Source organism: Babylonia areolata, chromosome 13 (assembly GCF_041734735.1).
Source record: "Babylonia areolata isolate BAREFJ2019XMU chromosome 13, ASM4173473v1, whole genome shotgun sequence".
In the NCBI taxonomy this organism is placed as follows: Eukaryota; Metazoa; Mollusca; class Gastropoda; order Neogastropoda; family Buccinidae; genus Babylonia; species Babylonia areolata.
Genome location: NC_134888.1, coordinates 6,116,004 through 6,134,506, shown reverse-complemented (window position 1 = coordinate 6,134,506; position 18,503 = coordinate 6,116,004). Strand labels below are relative to the sequence as shown.

The window sequence follows — 18,503 nt, the reverse complement described above, 5'->3', positions numbered from 1 at the left end:
CCCCTCTTAAGCTGTGACCCCGGCACCCCGTACCTTCACCTTCACCTATCCCGTAGTCTTGTGGACCGTTTGGGCGTCACAGGCAACCAGCATCCTCCAATCCTCTCGGTTTTCTGACCTCCTGACTGTATCGCTCAACCTCAAGCCCGTCCATTCTGGGATGCTGTCCTACCATCTCTTCCTCTGTCTGCCTCTCCTTCTCCCCCCCCCCCCCCCCCCCCTTGCACTGTGCCCTGCAGGAATGTCTTGGCAAGCCCTGACGATCTCGTGACATGGCCATACCATACCGTACACTTAGTGGCAAAACTGCGTAGTGATGACAGTACACGGTGATGGGAACTGAGCACGTGGCTTGAGCTCTTCTCTTTGAAAATGACAAGACGGCGGGGGGGGGGGGGCTGAGATTAATACGGTTAAGCCATATCTCGGCTCTTCTTCATATCACATGTACTACGATGACCAACGTAATACCAACAAGCAAACAAAATAATTTGCAAGTTATGATTCTCGACGTGGTTTGGTGTTTCGCTGGGTACTTACTCAGTTCTGTCTCCATGCCCCCACACGTACCCCGCCCCCTCCCGAGCTCTGCTCCGACTTACAGTACAGCTGGGATCTTTAACGTGCGAAGTTGCTCTGTATCCATACAGACACTAAGCGGGATTCAGGCTCTAGCAAGACTGCACACCTGTCGGGAGACCGCAGCTGAAGAACCACAACACACCCAGGAAATGTGTGTGATGTTTTCTTCCCTGTCTTTCTCTCTATCTTCTTCTTCTTCTTCTTCTTCTGCGTTCACCCGCATGCACACGGGTGGGCTTTTACGTGTATGACCGTTTTTACCCCGCCATGTAGGCAGCCATACTCCGTTTTCGGGGGTGTGCATGCTGGGTATGTTCTTGTTTCCATAACCCACCGAACGTTGACATGGATTACAGGATCTTTAACGTGCGTATTTGATCTTCTGCTTGCTGTATACACACGAAGGGGGTTCAGGCACTAGCAGGTCTGCACATATGTTGACCTGGGAGATCGGAAAAATCTCCACCCTTTACCCACCAGGCGCCGTAACCGTGATTCGAACCCGGGACCCTCAGATTGACAGTCAAACGCTTTAACCACTCGGCTATTGCGCCCGTCTCTTCTCTCTATCAATGTGCGTCTGTGTTGTTCAAAAGAAAAAACCAAACCAAAACAAAAAACACACAAAATCCCCCCACTTGTATACGAGACAAGAGCAATAACAACAATAACACACAGGTCTATTATGTATTTGCACATCTTTACCGAGTTCTTGCCAACATGTTTTGCACGGGGGAAAACAGGCATCAGGTGTAATCGACGACTCGTTTAGATTAAATTTTAAGAAAAAAAACACTTCAGTTTGGGGAGAACGAACGCCATAATAATACCCCCCCCCCTCACCCACCGCCCCTCTGGCTTCGTCCTCCCCCTGCCACCCCCCTCCCCCTCCGCCCCACCACACATAAAATATATTCATACAAACACCCACACCTCACACACACACACACACGCACGCACGCGGGGTGCACACACACACCTCCCACACACACACGCCTCTCCCACATATAAACACATGCACAAACACCCTTCCCACATACACCCCTCCCCCCCCCCCCCCCACACACACACAACCATCAACCCCCCCACCCCCCCGCCCCCCAATCCACTCCATTTTTTTTTTCACTCACCTCACCCCACTGTCTTTCAAACAAAAAAAACACAACAACATCAACAACAAAAACGAGAACGAAAATTAACACTGAAGAAAACAATATGCTAAAGTGCCCGCCCGAAAAGATGAAAGCGTGCAATCAGAGCCATGATATCCAGGGTGTCCATTTGCGGTTGTGCAAGACGTCTACACAATGCAAAGTGCACAGTCACTCACACGGGCAGGGTGAGAGGCAGAAAAAAAAAAAGGGGGGTGGGGGGGAGAGAAATGAAGTCCGAAAACACAGAGCAGACGAGACAGGGCGCCATCTGGTGCCGTGAGCCACGAAAGAGCAGACGGCTTCCGAACCGGTGGAGTTCCTTCGAGTGAGGCAGACTGTTTTACTTTCTCGCTGTCTTGAGAACGCTGAGCAGTCGGGATGCTGAACCTCATCAGTTTGGTTATCATCATCAGTCTGGCAGGTATGTTGATCAAGGTGAATTGGTTCAGTGTGATGTCCATTGTTTAACATTTTGAGGTGTTCTGTGTGCTATATAAAGTGGAGTACGTGATGGGCTGGTGGTTATAAGCAACTCCCGCCGAACAAACTTGACCTTTAGGGTGTAGGCGCCAACAGGTCGTTAAACTCCAATAGAACTGGTGGTAACGCGTCCGCCCAGGAAGCGAGAGAATCTGAGCGCGCTGGTTCGAGTCACGGTTCAGCCGCCACTGAATATTTTCTCCCCCTCCACTAGACCGGCCTTGAGTAGTGGTCTGGACGCTAGTCATTCGGATGAGATGATAAAGCGAGGTCCCGTGTGCAGCATGCACTTAGCGCACGTAAAAGAACCCGCGGCAACAAAAGGTTGTTCCTGCCAAAATTCTGAAGAAAAATCCACTTCGATAGGAAAAACAAATAAAACTGCACGCAAGAAGAACAACAACAAAAAACAAAACAAAACAACAAAAACAAACAAACAAAACAACAAAAAAAAGAGGTGGGGGTGGGGGGTTGTGTAGCGACTCGCTCTCCCTGGGGAGAGCAGCCCGAATTTCACACAGAGAAATCTGTTGTGATAAAAAGAAATACAAATACAAATAATATAATTATTTGTCGATGAAACAACAACAAATAAACAAACCAAAGCCAGGAAATCTAAAATATTTAAATTTTGTCGGCGAAATTCGCTTGAGATCTTTTTTTTTCCCTTAAAAAACAAACAAACACTGTTAATGATGACCCACATGATACAAACACTGTTATTTTCTCTGACAAACAGAACCAGTCACCAACAGAAAACGTCACGTAAAAGCTCAGTTCAAACCCCAAACCAAAAACTCCCCTAAACTGCCAGGCATCACAACTGAACCTCAACCAGATCTTGTCCACAAGCGATCTTTAAATGTCACATTACAAACGGCGTTTGTGTGAGCGAAATGACAACCACAACAACAACATTTCTAATTACCTTGACGATTAATGACAAGTGGTTTTAAAACAGTCATGGCAGGTCAAATGATGAAACGCATCTGTAAACAAATTTCAGTAGTGGCCGAAGCGACAAAGCTGAAAAAAAGGTAGTGTTCTTTCAATATTCTTTCATTTCCCTGTGGTTCTCAACCTAACACCGATGCAATCAAACACAGTTTGATGATCAGTTAAGCTTGAATAAGCTGTGTCAATCATTTACGCATTTATCAAGTTTTTCATTCATTCATCTAATTATTCATTCACTCATTTATCTATTTGTTAATCAATTAATTTTCTATTTATTTTCTTGAAATATTTATCTGTTTGCATTCACATGTATTGTTAAGTCGATGAAGGGCCAGTTTGAAATGGTGTGCTGGTACACCCCATGCCGTGTTAAAGAACGGAAAGTGAACGCTTCTTTCATAATGCACGTGGTGCTGCGTAGTACACACACACACACACACACACACACACACACACACACACACACACACACACACACCTCTGCATTTCTACACCAGCAACATCAACAACAACAACAGCAACAACAAAAACAACAGCTGTCAGTCGGCTCAACCTAGTTGCACAGCCTGTTGTGCATGGAAGGTGGCAGAATGGTTAAGACGCTCAGCTGTCAATACAGAGAGTCCGTGAGGGTGTGGGTTCGAATCCCGCTCTCGCCCTTTCTCCAAAGTTTGACTGGAAATCAAAACTGAGCGTCTAGTCTTTCGGATGAGACTATAAGCCGAGGTCCCGTGTGCAGCACTACACTTAGCGCACTGAAAAAGAACCCATGGCGACGAGAGTGTTGTCCTCTGGCAAAAAATATGTAAAACGAAATCCACGCTGATAGGTACATATATATATATATATATATATATATATATATATATATATATATATATATATATATATATATATTAGCATGCACTCAAGGCCTGACAAGCGCGTTGGGTTATGCTGCTGTCAGGCATCTGCCTAGCAGATGTGGTGTCGCGTATATGGATTTGTCCGAACGCAGTGACACCTCCTTGAGAAACTGAAACTGAAACTGAAACTGTTGCGCAACCTACTCCGTGTTCGTAAAACGGTCAGAGTTTGGTCTCTGGCCGAAGATAAGCGCTATATAAGTACCCATACCAACAACAACGACGACGATAACGACAACAACAAAGACAAGTAAATCATTGTAAACAGAAACTGACGCACTGACACAGGGTCCGTGATACTGATCGACACACTGACACAAGGTCCGTGACACTGATCGACACACTGACACTGACACAGGGTCCGTGACACTGATCGACACACTGACACAGGGTCCTTGACACTGATCGACACACTGACACAAGGTCCGTGACACTGATCGACACACAGATACAGGGTCCGTGACACTGATCGACACACTGACACAGGGTCCGTGACACTGATCGACACACTGACACAGGGTCCTTGACACTGATCGACACACTGACACAGGGTCCGTGACACTGATCGACACACAGATACAGGGTTCGTGACACTGATCGACACACAGATACAGAGTCCGTGACACTGATCGACACACTGACACCGGGTCCGTGACACTGATCGACACACTGACACAGAGTCCGTGACACTGATCGACACACTGACACAGAGCCCGTGACACTGATCGACACACTGACACAGGGCCCGTGACACTGATCGACACACTGACACAGGGCCCGTGACACTGATCGACACACTGACACAGGGCCCGTGACACTGATCGACACACTGACACAGGGCCCGTGACACTGATCGATACACAGATACAGGGTTCGTGACACTGATCGACACACAGATACAGGGTTCGTGACACTGATAGACACACTGACACCGGGTCCGTGACACTGATCGACACACTGACACAGAGTCCGTGACACTGATCGACACACTGACACCGGGTCCGTGACACTGATCGACACACTGACACAAAGCCCGTGACACTGATCGACACACTGACACAGGGCCCGTGACACTGATCGACACACTGACACAGGGCCCGTGACACTGATCGACACACTGACACAGGGCCCGTGACACTGATCGACACACTGACACAGGGCCCGTGACACTGACACAGGGCCCGTGACACTGATCGACACACTGACACAGGGCCCGTGACACTGATCGACACACTGACACAGGGCCCGTGACACTGATCGACACACTGACACTGACACAGGGTCCGTGACACTGATCGACACACTGACACTGACACAGGGCCCGTGACACTGATCGACACACTGACACAGGGCCCGTGACACTGATAGACACACTGACACAGGGTCCGTGACACTGACACAGGGCCCGTGACACTGATCGACACACTGACACAGGGTCCGTGACACTGACACAGGGTCCGTGACACTGATTGACACACTGTCCCAGGAACGGTGCCAGTTCACCGATGACACGGAGGACAGGTGCTTCGGTTCCACCACCACCACCACGAACAACACTCCATGATGATTATTCTGTATTCTTGTTGCTTCAAGTCCAGCCGACCGCAAAGGGCCATATCAGAACTGTTAAACCATGCAAAAGCTCAACCGCTTCAACACAGAACTGTCACATCTGCAAAACAAACACCACACACACACACTAAGACAAACCTACAAAATACAGTTAAGGAGAAGAAGAAGAAGAAGAAGAAGAAGAAGAAGAAGAAGAAGAAGAAGAAGAAGAAGAGGAGGAGGAGGAGATGCTCAATGAGCAATTCATTTCAAAACGAAATTGAAAAGACAACGAAGAGGATGAGGAAGAATAGATAATTAATAAGTAACTGATCATTCTTCTCATTTTCTCAACAACGCACGGACACAGGCTCCCTGACCCTGACGAACGCATTCCGCATGAAGCGATGTTGGCCCAGCAACGAGACGGAGGCCCGCTGCTTCGGTTCCATCCCCCCCTCCAAGGTCCCCTGGCCCACCGAGGGACGGGACTCCTACGTCTCCGGGAACGTGGAGGTCATGGACCTCGATGACTTCTCCGTCACCAGTGTGGAGAAAGACCCCCGGGACGTCTGTCGGTGGGTGGGTGGGTGGGTGGGTGAGTGGTGGTGGTGGTGGGGCGGGGGGAGGGTGGTTGTGGGAGGTGGGGAGGGGGCGGGGTTGGGAGGTGTGTGGGTGGTGGTGGGATGTGTGGGTGGTGGGGTGTTTGGGTGGTGGCGAGGATGGTGGTGGTTGATGTGGGCGTGTGGTGTGGTGGTGGTGGGTGGGGGACGGTTGGTGTGTTGGTGAGTGGTGGTGGAAGGTGTGGTGTGTGGGTGGTGGTGGGGTGGATGGTGGTGGTGTGTGTGGATGGTGTGGTGTGTGGGTGGTGGTGGGGTGTGTGGGTGGTGGATTGTGGTGGTGGTGGGGTGTGTGGGTGGTGGTGAGGATGGTGGTGGTTGATGTTGGTGTGGTGGTGGTGGGTGGGTGGGGGACGGTTGGTGTGTTGGTGAGTGGTGGTGGAGGGTTGGTGTGGGTGGTGTGTGTGTGTGGGTGGTGGTGGGTGGTGTGAGGATGGTAGAGTGTTCGTGTGGTAGTGTGTGTGTGGGCGGTGGTGGTAAGCTGTAATGGGTGGTGGGTGGTGTCAGGATGGTAGTGGGGTGTGTGGGTGGTGGTGGGGTGTATGTACGTAGTGGTGGTGGTGAGTTGGTGAACAGGTGAGTGGTGGTGGGAGACTTGATGGTGGGTACTGGGTGGGCGGATGGTGGTGGTCATGACCACCCTTGCACGTTACCTTTTTCTTCTGACCCCCCCTCCCCCCCACCCACCCACCCCGACCCCCAAACCCCTCTCAAAATGTATGTCTTAACCAGACAGTTGGTATGTCCATTGTTAGAAGAAGAAAAAAAAAAAGCACAATACCTTAATACATGTACTGGTTACGTAAAATATGTAACATTTTCATGTGTCCCCATGGGGTTTCCTGAAATAAACGCGTCTTGTCTTGTCTTGTCCTGTCCTTCTCATCTCCGTTCTTCAATGACCCCCCTAAAACGTTAGCGGCTGGTGACTTGTTCAGGTTTAAAGACGAGCTGTACAGAGCCCTGAAGTGTATGATGGAAGACGTGGCTGCCAAATGTCCCAACCTGCCCGACGAGATACTGTCCAAACCGGACCGGATGCTGCAGGCCTTCAACGGCTTCTGCGATCAAATTGACCGTGAGCCAATGTTAAACCACCTTTATAAACTTACATCAATTACTTCTTCGCTGAAATCGACAAGACGTTGTTACCTTTATGTAAATATTTTTTTTGCCAGTTTACAGCTTCTGTGCTGATATCTATAGTGAGCTACTGTTACCTTTAAACCGTATAGATGGTTTCAGCGGGTTACGGCTTTTGCGCTAAAATCGGCAAGACGTTGTTGTTACCTTTAAACCATGTGAATGTTTTAGCCAGGTTAGCTTCCGTGCGCTGAAATCGACAGTGGGTTGCTGTTACCTTTTAAACTAAATGTTATTTTTTTCTTCTTCTTTTTTTCCCCGGGTGAATGACTTCTGCACTAAAATCGAAAAGACGTTGTTAACTTTAAACTACGCTAATGGCGTCTTCACTAAAATCGACAAGGAGATGGTTTCTGCGCTGAAATCGATAGTCAGCTGTTGTGCCTTTATTTAAACTATATAAAAGGCTTCTGTGCTAAATTCGAAAAGGAAATGTTGTGTGTAAACTATATGAATTTTCTCTTCTTTTTTTTTTGCTGGTTTTATGGCTTTAGAACTGAAATCAATAGTGACATAATTATTGTTACCGTTAAACTATCTAAGTGGTTTCTGCGCTTTTATCGCTTCTGCGCTAAAAGCAATAGTGAGCTGTTACCTTTAAACTATGTAAATGGCCACTGCTCTAAAACCGATATTGAGCTGTTACCTTTAAACTATGTAAATGGCCACTGCTCAAATCGATAGTGAGCTGTTACCTTTAAACTATTCAAATGGCCACTGCTTTAAAATCGATAGATAGCCGTTACCTTTAAACTATGTAAATGGCCACTGATCTAAAATCGATAATGAGCTGTTACCTTTAAAATATGTAAATGGCCACTGCTCTAAAATCGATAATGAGCCGTTACCTTTAAACTATGCAAATAGCCACTGATCTAAAACCGATAGTGAGCCGTTACCTTTAAACTATGTAAATGGCTACAGCTCTAAAAGCGATAATGAGCTGTTACCTTTAAACTATTTAAAGTTATGGCTTCTGCACTTGTATGGCTTCTGTGCTAAAATCGATAGTGTAACATGAACTCACCAATTTGTGTGAACAGAGTTTGTATATGACTATTAAAGTATTATGTATATATATTTTTTCCTCCTTAATTGATAGTGAGCTTTTATCTCAAACTATATGGTTCCTTAATTGACGTATATCATCAACTTTCATATCTGACTAAATGACTTTATGCTGAGGTCCATGTATCTATCCAACAATCATTAAATAAACTCTGTAAGATTGGGTTCATGTGAAGGTCAAGCGTTTACCCCCCCCCCACCCCCTCAACACCCCCCCTCCTTTGTTTTGTTTTTGAAGATATGGTGTATCGTGTATGGGTCATCCAGCACGCTCTGACAGCTCCTTGAAACTGAAACTAATGTATTTTTCGATTTGTTATTAATTCAAACCTGTACCATTCTCCAATTTATTTATTTATTTATTCATTCATTCATTTCTTTGTTTATTTCTCTGTCCAGTTTATTTATTTATCTATTTTTTTTTCATTTATTGTTTATTCATTTATCTGTTCATTTCTGTATCAATTTATTTATCTTTTTTATCAATCAGAAATGGATCCAATATTTATTCATTTATTTATCATTCATTCATTCATTTATCAATGAGAAATAGATCCAATATCTATCTATTAATCTATTGATAGATAGATAGACTGATTGATTCATTCATCAACCAGAAATCGATCCGGCGTGCCTGCTGACCCACTGGGAAACGACGATGCAGTGTCACGAGGAGATGCTGGGCCACGGGAAATGGGGGAAAGGTGGGAACACCACCTCCAGATCCCGACCCCGACCCCCATCCTCTTCCAGCTACCCCCCAACCTCCGAGCCAGAAGCGGAAGGAGCTAACAGCACCTCGCCACCCGAACCGGAATGGAAGCCACCTCAGGGGAGGATGGATCGGAAGGCCTGGAACAATTTGATCTGCCTGTGAGTGGGTTGTTGGAAGCTTCTCGTTCGTTTGGTGTCTCGTTTACTACTACTACTACTACTACTACTACTACTACTAATGATGATGATGATTTTTCCTTTTTTTGTTGTAATTATTATCATTACTATTATTATTATCATTATCACAATTATCATTACTATTATTGTTATTATTATCATTACTAGTAGTAGTACTAGTAGTGGTAGTATGATTAATTCAATTCTATTTTTTCAATGTATGACACGCTAGCCAGTCGACAGTGATCATCAGAACAGCAGTGGCGGCAACTGCTGTCCCTGGGCTAAGATTCGATCATTGTGGCTCGCATCAGCCAAGTGACGCGAGCTGTGACACAAGCGACCGACGCCCAGACGAGCTAGACAAGAACTGATGCCCAGACAGCCAGCACGCACACTTAAACCATGATTCTGAGGCGGCGCCTTTTCACTGGGTAGAATTTGATAATAGTGGAGAGTGTATTTCCCAAGTTACATCCCCACTTTCCCGACCACGAAGGCTTTACGACAGTCGGCGCTGGAGATGGTCCCAAAGGCCAACTAGCCCCCAAGGATGCAGCACTAAGACCCAGAACAATCTTGCCTCCTAGTTTGAATGCACACATGAAAATAAAACTGCGGTGGTATGACCATATAACAAGACCCAATGGCCATGCTTAACCAGTCCTCAAAGAAACCTTTGAGGGAGGGAGACGGAATGAAGAAAGAAAAACAAACTAATAATGATAGACTGACAACACTGCAGAACGGACAGGGAAATCTTCTGCAGAGACACTGGCTTTGACGCGACCGACAGACCGTGAGGAATCTGGTGAACAGTTCGTCTGGGCTGCGCCCCAATGACTCGTCACAGTTACTAAGGAAGAAGAACCGGGAAGAAGAAGAAGAAATATGAGCGACGCTGCACGGAACTAATAATAATAATAATGGTATTCATATAGCGCTGAATCTTGTGCAGAGACAAATCAAAGCGTTTTCGCACCAGTCATTCACACGCATGCATAACTCTAAAACTGCAGAAACTAGACAAGAAAGGGCAAGCAAGGGAGGCTATTTTGGGAAGAGGTGGGTTTTAAGGCCAGACTTGAAAGAGCTGAGAGTGGAGACTTGACGAAGCGAAAGAGGAAGTTCATTCCAATCACAAGGTCCAGAGACAGAGAAAGAACGGCGGCCAACAGTCGAGTGTTTGAATCTGGGTATGCGTAAACAGAGTGGATCCGAAGCCGATCGTAGTGAGCGAGATGGAGTGTAGAGGTGAAGGCAGCCACAGAGATAGGAAGGGGCAGTTTTGTGAATACATTTATAACATAGAGTGCTGATCTTGTACTTTATTCGGTGTGAGACAGGGAACCAGTGGAGATGTTGCAAAAGAGGAGTGATGTGCTCAGATCTTTTCTTTCTGAGGACGAGTCGGGCAGCAGAGTTTTGTATGCGCTGAAGGGACTGAATGGATGAAGCAGGCAAACCAGACAGTAGAGAGTTACAGTAGTCAAGGCGAGAGAGAATGAGAGAAACGACACATTATTATGTGTCATTGCAGGTGGTTAAACCCACTGATGAAGAAAGGACACAAGAGGGAGTTGTCCGAGGAAGATCTGTTCAGCGTGGTTCCCCAGGACAGTGCTGATCAGTAGTCAAGGCGAGAGAGGATGAGAGAAACGACAAGTCTAGATGTTGCGTCAGTGGACAGAACTCCACGAACACTGCCGAAATGGAAACCCTAACACTCGTGGGGAATACTGAAATTCAGTCATCCACAGTCAAGGCTTTGGAGGTGGGGCACAGACGGAGGGAGCTGGGAAGGGGAGAGGGAGAGAGAAGGAGGAGGAGGAGGAGAAGAGAAGAACAAGACGGAGGAGGAGGAGGAGGAGGAGTATTGTTGAAAAAGAAGCAGAGAAAATGTTACCGAAAGAAAGAAAGAAAGAAATAATGAAAGAGAATGTCTTAACTCCCTGCAGACTGCATATACATGCAGATAAACATATGCAGGTTTGTCGTGGTGGTGGTTACACACGATCACTGAGATACAGAGAGAGAGAGAGAGAGAGAGAGTGTGAAAAAGAGTGATGTGTACATGTCCAATTGAAGGAACATTTAGAACATGATAACTTTACGTAGAAGAAGGCGTCATGTAAGGTCAGAAAGATGATGTAAAAAATAGCATTACGTCATCTGTTATCAGTGTAGTCTGTGACCAAGCTGCCGGGTGGCAGCGAATTAACAAAATAGGTGTTGTTTTTCACTTTGTTTTAGTGTTTTATTTATATATATATATATATATATATATATATATATATATATATATATATATTATAGTAGATCAGTGTTCACTCCACCCGTTCATACACGAGTCCTGTGTCCTTTAGTGAATACCCCCCTCCAACCACATCCTCACCCATCTTCTGTCGGTTTCCAGTGAAGCTGTCTTGATTTGTTCACAAAGCAATGACGCAAGCTCTAAAATACAAACATTTTCCTTGCTGCACACAGCATGTATGTCACTGACCCCGTTACGGGCCAGAGGCCCAACATATTATCACTTTATTTTGTGAATTTTCAGTATTACAGTGAGTCAAAATCATCCTCCATTTTTTTTCCTCCCGATTCCAGGATGACGTACCAAATGACGAAATGTGTGAAGCAGAACGTACAGACCTGTGACGTCAAAACGGCTGACGTCATGGTGCAGTTCATGAAAGATATGTCGTCACCCAGATGTGCCGCCAAGATGCAGGCTTGGGAGGCGCAAGAAGTAGGTGGTGGTGGCGCCAGCAACGCCTCAGTTACCTGGGCAACGGTCTTGTCTGCTTTCTGTCTTGTGCTGGTCCGCGTGTGGTAGTTCTTAAGTGGAAGAGCATCGCTCTTGACTGAGGAAGGATTAGCAGCGTTTTTAAGCCTACTGTTTACATGAACGGACATCATGGCTGTTGAACAGAATATTGCTTAATTATCGATTTTTACTTACCCGCCTTATCCATCTGCTTCCTTTTCCCAGATAAATTATTGTACCCTTGATCAAGCATTTATAATAACGATGAAGGCATGATTGTACAGTGAAAAACAAGCTTATTTGGTGCAAGTAACATAGAAGTAGTGTTTGGTTGTAGTAGTCATGGAATAAGCAGTAGAAGTAGTAGTAGTTGTTGAAGAAGGTACTTCAACTACAGTAGTAGTAGCAGCAGACCATGAAGTAGTGGCAGTAGTAGTAGTAGCGGTAGTAGTTTGTCCGCTTACAGTTTTCTAGTTCCAGTGAAGACAAAACGCCCACAACTCATAACAAAAAAAATTCCAAACATTTCTTTCTTTCTGTCTTTCATCCTGTCTTCCCTTGGGCTTTCTTGTATTCGTTTAACCTTATTTCGGTAACCTCTGTTTCGAACCGGTTTCACTGATTTGTAGCAACAAGATCGTAAAGAACGCCTAACAGTTGCCCCAGTAAACGAATTCAGAAAATAATCTGTACACTGCAAGGAGACGTAATAATAAACTCATGAGCAAAGGAAAGGATGGAATACGTCAATCTACACCACATTACTTGATTCGGAAAAGGTGTTTGACAGCATTCACAGAGGTACAGTTTGGAAAATCCTGATACACCATGGCATTCCCCGAAAAATTGTCAACATCATCAGACTCTTGCAGGTCGATTTTAAGTCACAGAATCATAATAACTTTATCACCTCAGTACAGAAATTAAGCAACACGTGTAACTACTGTGACAGACCCATTCGACAGAATGGAATGAAACAAGGATGTACGCTATCACCCCCCCCCCCCGACCCCCCCCCCCCCCTTTTTTTTCTCCCTTCCTTTGAATGGACTGGATGTGCAGCAAGGCAGAAGATGAATCAGGCGGACTCTTACAAGCCTGCTTGAGGATCTGGACTTTACTGATTGGACACGTCCTGGGAATGTTACCACAGAGCCTTCCAAAGCTGCCCTCCACTAGACACTAGATGGACGAAAGGCACGAGGAAGACTTGGTGCGGGACAGTGGAAGAAGAACTAGCGGAGATGAGCTATACCTGGGGGCAGCTAAAAAGCACAGCTGTGTAGTTCTCTGGTGACTGCTCTATGTACCACGCGGAAGAGAAGGATTAGTAAGTAAGTAAGTAAGTAAGTAAGTAAGTAAGTAATACTACTAGTACTGGTAGTACTTATTATTATACTATTACAATTATCATCATTATCATTATCATCACATCATCATTATTGTTGACGTTTTCCTTCTCTATTTGCATACTTACTCACTCGCTTGCTTGTTTACTTACTGTCTTTCTCGCCGCCCATTACACCCTCTGGCATATAGGGCAGCAATGAAGAACCTCACCACTCCCGTCTGTTTTGGGCCAGTGTCTGAATGGTACCCCTGGTGTGCTTCAGGGTCTGCAGTTCTCCTTCCACTGTTCTGTGCCAGGTGTTCTTTGGCTTTGCTGTCTTGCTCTACCTTCTGGTGTCCAGTGAAGGGCTGTCCTGGTGATGTGACTTTGTTCTCTTGTGTCTGACCTTCTGGTGTCCAGTGAAGGGCTGTCCTGGTGATGTGACCTTGCTCTCTTGTGTCTGACCTTCTGGTGTCCAGTGAAGGGCTGTCCTGGTGATGTGACCTTCCTCTCTAGTGTCTGTACCTTCTGGTGTCCAGTGAAGGGCTGTCCTGGTGATGTGACCTTGCTCTCTTCGCGTGATTTGTCGAGTCCACTTCCACCGCCATCGTATGATGACGGTCTCCATGTTTTCTTGAATGAACTGGGCGAGTTGTTGTTGACTGGAGATGGTACTGGGTCAGAAGGTTCGCAGGATTCTTCGGAGGTTTTTCGTGTAAAGGAAGGAAGGAAGGAAGGAAGGAAGGAAGGAACAACTCCTCCTCCTTCTTCTACTTATTAGCACACAGAAATGACAGACAGACAAAGACAGAGACAGACAGAGAGACAGAGGTGAGCTTAAGTGGGTGGAATTAAAAGCACCTGCGATTTGGGAACCCAAGAAGACTGCCATGCTTTTCTATGAAACCCCAGTCGCTCTCGCGACGCTCATAAACACATGCACGTACTTCACTGTATTTTTTTAATATTTTTTATTGCGGACATATTATATTTTTCATATACTTTCGAGTTTACATGTCAATTAACAGTATCAATGCGGTGAATGCTTTATTCTCCTGTTCACGCAAACACGTTACATTGTTACTGCTGTGATGCACTTTACATTGTTATTATACCTTCTGTAGATGTCTGACATTTTTTCGCTGTGCTTATTGCTTACTGCTACATTTTATATTGTATATACTTAGAAAGAAATAACTACCCACACTTTATATTTCTACATCTGTGAATATTTTACAGCTTAACTACTTTAAACAATTCATAATCTCACTGTAAACACGATATATCAATCTTCCTGTAAACTCGTGTTTTTTTCTTCTTCTTCTCATTTCTCAAAGCACTTTGTATTCTTATCATTATCAACATTATAATCTAGTTATTAATGAACACTTTATATTCCCATTATTGTAAACCAGTTTCATATTCTCATTACTGTAAACACTTTATAACCTTATCGCAGTAAACTTGCTGATATTTTCATCACTGCAAATACTGTATAGTTTTATCAACACATTACAATTACTGTAACAAGTTTGCATCTCATTATGGTAAACTCTCTATAACCTTAATCCATGAAACGTTTTATATTCTAATTACTGTAAACACTGTATAGTATTATAAACGGTCTATTTTCTCATTACTACTAACACTGTATACTCTTATAATTTCAAACGCACTATTTTATCAGAAATACATTATCTATCATCTTATCATCTGTACAGATATAAACAGATTGATCTTGATTTCCTAATGTGTCCGTGTCCATAATTACTCAGATATCATGCTTTTTCTTTCATGTCCCCCCTTTCGATTCAAAATTAAATCCACATTCCTGTATTACAATAGCGTGAGACTGTGAATTTTTGACAATAAAAAAAATATCCGGTGATGAATTCATCCGAGATGTTCGTAAAGCTTTATTGTTTTGTTGTCAATACTTATTTGTTGTGTTACAATGTTTTCCCCGCCTTCAGTCTGTGCAGTTTGTTGTGTATTTGTATTTGTATTTCTTTTTATCACAACAGATTTCTCTGTGTGAAATTCGGGCTGCTCTCCCCAGGGAGAGCGCGTCGCTACACTACAGCGCCACCCATTTTTTTTTGTTGGTATTTTTTCCTGCATGCAGTTTATTTTTCCTATCGATGTGGATTTTTCTACAGAATTTTGCCAGGAACAACCCTTTTGTTGCCGTGGGTTCTTTTACGTGCGCTAAGTGCATGCTGCACACGGGACCTCGGTTTATCGTCTCATCCGAATGACTAGCGTCCAGACCACCACTCAGGGTCTAGTGGAGGGGGAGAAAATATCGGCGGCTGAGCCGTGATTCGAACCAGCGCGCTCAGATTCTCTCGCTTCCCTAGGCGGACGCGTTACCTCTAGGCCATCACTCCACATGTGTGTGTTATACAGACTAGGATTATTACTCCTCCCTCCACAACACACTGACTGACGGTCTGGGTGCTAGTCATTCGAATGAGACGATAAACAGAGGTCCCGTGTGTAGAACTGAACGCACGCAAAAGAACTTGTTGTCCCCCACAAAAACGGTTGTCAGGGACAAAATGCGTAGAAAAGTCCACTTTGATAGTGAAACAAATACATTTACAGATTAAAAAAAAAAAAAAAAAAAAAGAGAGAGAGAGAGAGAGAGAAAAGAAGAAGAAGAAATATTAGTGACGCTGCACGGAACTTCATGGACATTGCCAAAATGGAAACCCTAACACTCGTCGGGAATACTGAAATTCAGTCATCCACAGTCTGAGGCTTTGGAGGTGGGGCACAGAGGGAGGGAGCTGGGGAGGGGAGAGAGAGAGAGAAGAAGAAGGAGGAGGAGGAGAAGAAGAAGAACAAGGAGGAGGAGGAAGAGGAGGAGAAGAAGAAGAACAAGGAGGAGGAAGAGGAGGAGGAGAAGAAGAACAAGGAGGAAGAGAAGAAGACACACAAGAATATCACACACACAGTCGAACATACGCAAAACAACAACAACAACAACAAAACCCACCCAAAACAGGAACGATTGAGAGTTGGGATAATTGGGTCAGAGGAGAACTGAACCGGGAAAAACCCAGCTTGTGGCGTGTAAAACCCTCACTCAACGTTGAACATGTGGAAGAAAAACTGACGAAGATACAGACGAAAGACAGATAGATAGACAGACAGACACACTCTCTCTCTCACACACACACACACACACACACACACACAGACAAATAGACACAGACACACACACACACAGGGTGGCCGACAGCAAAGAGAAAGAGAGAAAGGGGGGGAAGTGTGTGATGTATTGGGAGTGAGGCTTCAGAGAGAGAAAGAGAAGATCAGTGAGAGAGAAAGAGAGACGGGACAGAGAGAGACAGACAGACAGTGGCAGAGACAAAGAGAGACAGAGAGAGAGAGGGGCAGACACACACACACACACACACACACACACACACACACACACACACACACACACTGACGTCAATTACGCCTAGGCAGATCGGACTTGGACCGCCGGACGGACGGGGGGCGCTCTGAAAACAAGCCCTTTCCTGTTTCCACTCCCACCCCCCACCCCCCCAACCCCATCCTCACCCACCCCCCACCCTCTCTTCCTCCTGACACCCCCACCCCCACCCCCTCACCTCCATCTCTCTCTCTCTCTCTCTCTCTCTCTCTCTCTCGGCGAGATGAGCTCTAAGGTCAAGTGGGTTAAAAGTACGATCGCCAAAAGGATGCTCGCAGTTCCTCCTGCTAATGCTGTCGTGTGCCAGTGAGTCATGCTGCGCGCGTTGTAACGTCACGGGGCGTAACAGGTTAACAAGGCCAACTTTTTTTTCCTTTTTTTTTTTTTTTAACACAGTGGTCGAAGTTCTTTGTGAATAGTGAATGGACACATAGATACACAGACACACAGATACAAGCACGCACGCACGCGCGCGCGCGCACACACACACACACACACTCCGCTACAAACACACGCACGCACACACATCATACACACACACACACACACACACTACACACACTTTCACACGCACGCACAGACAGACAGACAGACAGACACACACACACACACACAAACACGGTCACACCCCTCCACCCTCACACAACACAAACACCCCCACTCAACTTGAACACACACACACTGCCTACCCCTACCCCCCGCCCCCCTCCACCCTTCTCTACCACTCTGTTCTCGCTCCTCCATTCCCACACACGTCAATATATCCTGACTCTTTCATTCTTGTCTTTCCGTTCCCCTTTCTCTCTTTCCTGTCGTCAATTTTTACTGCTGACACTGAGGACGAACAGTGGTCCCCTTGTTGTACTTTAGAACTTTCGGTTCTTTTGCAAATAGAGACTGGACCCAGTTTCCTGCCCGGTCAGTGGTCTGTGGAACAGATTCAACGTATGACAGCCTGACGCTGTCAGAATGTGGGGTTATGTACCGTGCAGAGACTTATCAAAATGGTCTACTGCGTTATTCAATACTGTGCTCTCGATCTCATACCACTGCGTGCATACACGCAGATACACAAATAGAGACACACAGACGCAGACACAGACACTGACTCTCTCTCTCTCTCTTTCTCACACACACACACACACACACACAGACACCCCCCTCCCCGCCCCCCCTCCCACACACACACAATCGCAATCAATCAATCCTCTTATGCTGAAAAAAGGAGGGGAAAAAAAGAAAGAAAAAAAAAAAAGGACTGACTGCGGAAGGGATATAATCGAGACTACAACTGGCAACTTTGATTTCCTTTCTGTTCGAACCGGTTATCTCCCTCGCTTCTGCCTCGCGCCAGAAAGGGCGACCTCTGTGTGGACTGTACAGTAAAACATCAAAGCGTCCCTCCCTCTTTCTCTCTCTCTGCATGAGCTACTGATGCCCTTCCCCTCTCTCCTTATCATCCTCCTGACTCTCAGTGTCGTTGTTGTACAATCTTCGGGCTTTGTTGCTGTCATGTTGTTGTTTTTTACGCATTTTATCTTATTTTCTCAGTTTTAAACATGTATTGACACCACTGTGTAACCATATCGCCTTGCCCTCTCACA

At 45.7% G+C, this 18,503-nt stretch overlaps 1 protein-coding gene across 1 annotated transcript; it reads left to right on the top strand.

Annotated features, from left to right (window-relative positions):
- The first annotated feature begins 1,984 nt into the window (after positions 1-1,984).
- LOC143288807 (uncharacterized) lies at positions 1,985-12,635 on the top strand. The gene is made up of 5 exons (XM_076597441.1): positions 1,985-2,157; positions 6,000-6,207; positions 7,188-7,327; positions 9,078-9,333; positions 11,962-12,635. The coding sequence occupies exons 1-5, from the start codon at positions 2,115-2,117 to the stop codon at positions 12,188-12,190; spliced, it is 876 nt and encodes a 291-aa protein (XP_076453556.1). The 5' UTR covers positions 1,985-2,114; the 3' UTR covers positions 12,191-12,635.
- Positions 12,636-18,503: the final 5,868 nt, after the last annotated feature.